At 47.3% G+C, this 2,654-nt stretch overlaps 1 protein-coding gene across 1 annotated transcript in view; it reads left to right on the forward strand.

Annotated features, from left to right (window-relative positions):
- The window catches only part of crabp2a (cellular retinoic acid binding protein 2, a), a gene marked incomplete at both ends in the record, with an annotated part of 10,007 nt that extends 7,563 nt beyond the window's left edge, over window positions 1-2,444 (forward strand). The window contains 3 exons of the mRNA XM_080540020.1: window positions 847-1,025; window positions 1,731-1,847; window positions 2,394-2,444. Coding sequence (XP_080396146.1) covers window positions 847-1,025; window positions 1,731-1,847; window positions 2,394-2,444 — 347 coding nt within the window. The remainder of the gene's footprint in view (window positions 1-846; window positions 1,026-1,730; window positions 1,848-2,393) is intronic.
- Window positions 2,445-2,654: the final 210 nt, after the last annotated feature.

A 2,654-nucleotide genomic window follows, 5' to 3' on the forward strand; every position in this document is an offset into this window, starting at 1 on the left:
CAGCCATACAAACTTGTACGCAACACAACCGTATCAAACTCAAAAGCAGTAAAGCAGTTCCTGCTTATTAGCACCCAAACAATCCTAGTATACAAAGTTGCAAATCTCTCACTCACTACATCGATGGAACCACTGCTACTACCCTTGCCGCATGCACACAACACAACCTCTGTGTTATTCTGGACCCCGTCCGTCGGATTCCTCTCATTTAACACATTAGCAACAGTCAAAGTCTCATTCTTCCACCCCTGCCCAAGTCCGGCCCTCCCTCCCCTGCCATGCTACAGAAACACTCATCCACTCCTTCATATCCTCCTGCCTAGACTACTGCAACTCGCTTCTTCTTTTTTGGCATCACCTCCTGCCCCCACAATAAACTACAGATGGTCCAGAAGACAGACTGTGCTCTGTGTCTCCTCACCCACAACACATCCAAGAATCGCATCACCCCTGTTGACCTCCACTGGCTCGCTGTTAAACACTGTATAGACTACAAAATCCTACTACTGACCTACAAAGCACTCCACCAACTGCCCTCCCTTATCTATCTATCTGACCTCTGACCTCCTAGTCCCCCTTCAATCTACCCGGGCACTAAGGTGGTCACTACTGGTCACCTCACCACCCCGAAATCCAAACTCTCAGAGGCTTTGGAGCTCACTCCCGCCGCCATCTGTCCATGACTCGGAATCCATAAACCGTCTTTCAATCCTGCCTCAAAACCCACCTGTTCTCCCTCCCCGTCATAACATGCCCCGAACCTCCCCTGTACCCCCCTTTGTCACTGTTGCCCTAGTTCTAATGTGTGTGTGTGTGTATGTGTGTGTGTTTGTGTGTGTGTTTCAGGTGTGAACGTGATGCTGCGTAAAATAGCAGTGGCGGCGGCCTCGAAGCCTTCAGTGGAGATAACTCAGGAGGCGGAGACTCTGTCCATCAAAACCTCCACCTCTGTCAGAACTACCCACGTCACCTTCACCGTGGGAGAGTCCTTCAACGAGGCAACGGTGGACGGACGCCCCTGCACGGTACACACACACACACACCCACGCACACAGATGCACACACACACACACACACACACACACACACACTCACACACACACACACACACACACACACACACACACACATTTGGGCACATTTGGACATTTGGGCATTTCCCATATTTGAACTTTTTACTGATACTCCTAAATCCAATCCCACTCCACCACTCCCCACTCCCTGTCCCTCTTGAACTTGTCAGACCCATTCTATTCCTCTCCCGTCTCACTCACTAGCTCTCTTCTCTCTTTCAGTTCCTCTCTCTCGCTCCGTCTCGCTCGCTCCCTCTCTCTCCCCACAGATGGCCTCTGTTTGGCCGTCTCCAAAGCAAACACATACAAACATTCAAAGTTTCTCACTACAAACAATGAGCACATCACACATTAACACCTCCCAGTTATCCCCCTCTCCTTCTCTCTCTCTCTCTCTCTCTCTCTCTCTCTCTCTCTCTCTCTCTCTCTCTCCAGAGGCCATGCAATAGCATACTCACAACCATTCATCTATCCATCCCTCTATTAAGAAATACAACACATTTCTTCCACTGCTGTTGTGGTCTTCTAACTATATCCCCCCACCCACCCTCCCTCTCTCTCTCTCTCTCTCTCTCTCTCTCTCTCTCTCTCTCTCTCTCTCTCTCTCTCTCTCTCTCTCTCTCTCTCTCTCTCTCTCTCTCTCTTTCTCTCTCTCAGAGTCTTCCCCGTTGGGAGACAGACAGAAAGATCAGCTGTGAGCAGACTCTGCATAAAGGGGAGGGGCCTAAGACTGGCTGGACCCGAGAGATCACCAACGATGGCGAGCTGATCCTGGTAAAAATCACACAATACTTGATCTCTGTATATGTCAATCACCCAGAATTATAACTACCACCGTTCGTTCATAGAGTTTGGACACAGGATATATGTGAGATGTATTCAAGCCATAGTCTACTCTATAGCTTCATTTCCTTCCAATCACTTTGTTTTCTTAGAAAAGTTTCGACAGAAATGTTAAGGTTGTAGCAATAATGTAGCCTCCCTCCTTCCCTTAATCGCTACAGTATTGGCAAAAACCACTGTTATTATCTTACATGGTTGGATGAGTTAAACTAACATGGTAACTCTGCACTCCGGGTGAGGCATGTTCTATCGAAGATAATGGTTATCATGTGTGAGAGATTGAAAGCTGTCAAATGAACACTGTAAAAGGATTTGTCAGAGCGAACTTAAGCGAAACCAGTCAAACCAGAGATGACTCCCTCACCTATCCACTAGAATTGTTTATTTGTTCATTTGCCAGAAATCATGTACACAATGAATATCTAGCATATACTGTATATCTAGCCTTTACATATCTTCTTCTTCTTCTCTTGTCAGACCATGAGCGCGGACCAGGTGGTGTGCACCCGAGTCTACGTTCAAGAGTGAAAAAGAAGAAGAAGAAATCTCTCCTTTCATCCTTCCATCCCTATCCCCTTCTCCCATTCACCACTCTCACTCCATGACCGCCCGCCCTGATTGGTCAGGGAGAAAGCAGTGTATAGAATCTAGTTCATTCATCTCTGTCAGATACAGTATGTTTTTAAAGTCTAGTCCTCACAGAATCTAGTTTGTCACATGTTAATGTCTGGAGTCAGT

The sequence above is a fragment of the Nansenia antarctica genome, assembly GCF_963989245.1.
Source record: "Nansenia antarctica genome assembly, chromosome: 10".
Taxonomy (NCBI): Eukaryota; Metazoa; Chordata; class Actinopteri; order Argentiniformes; family Microstomatidae; genus Nansenia; species Nansenia antarctica.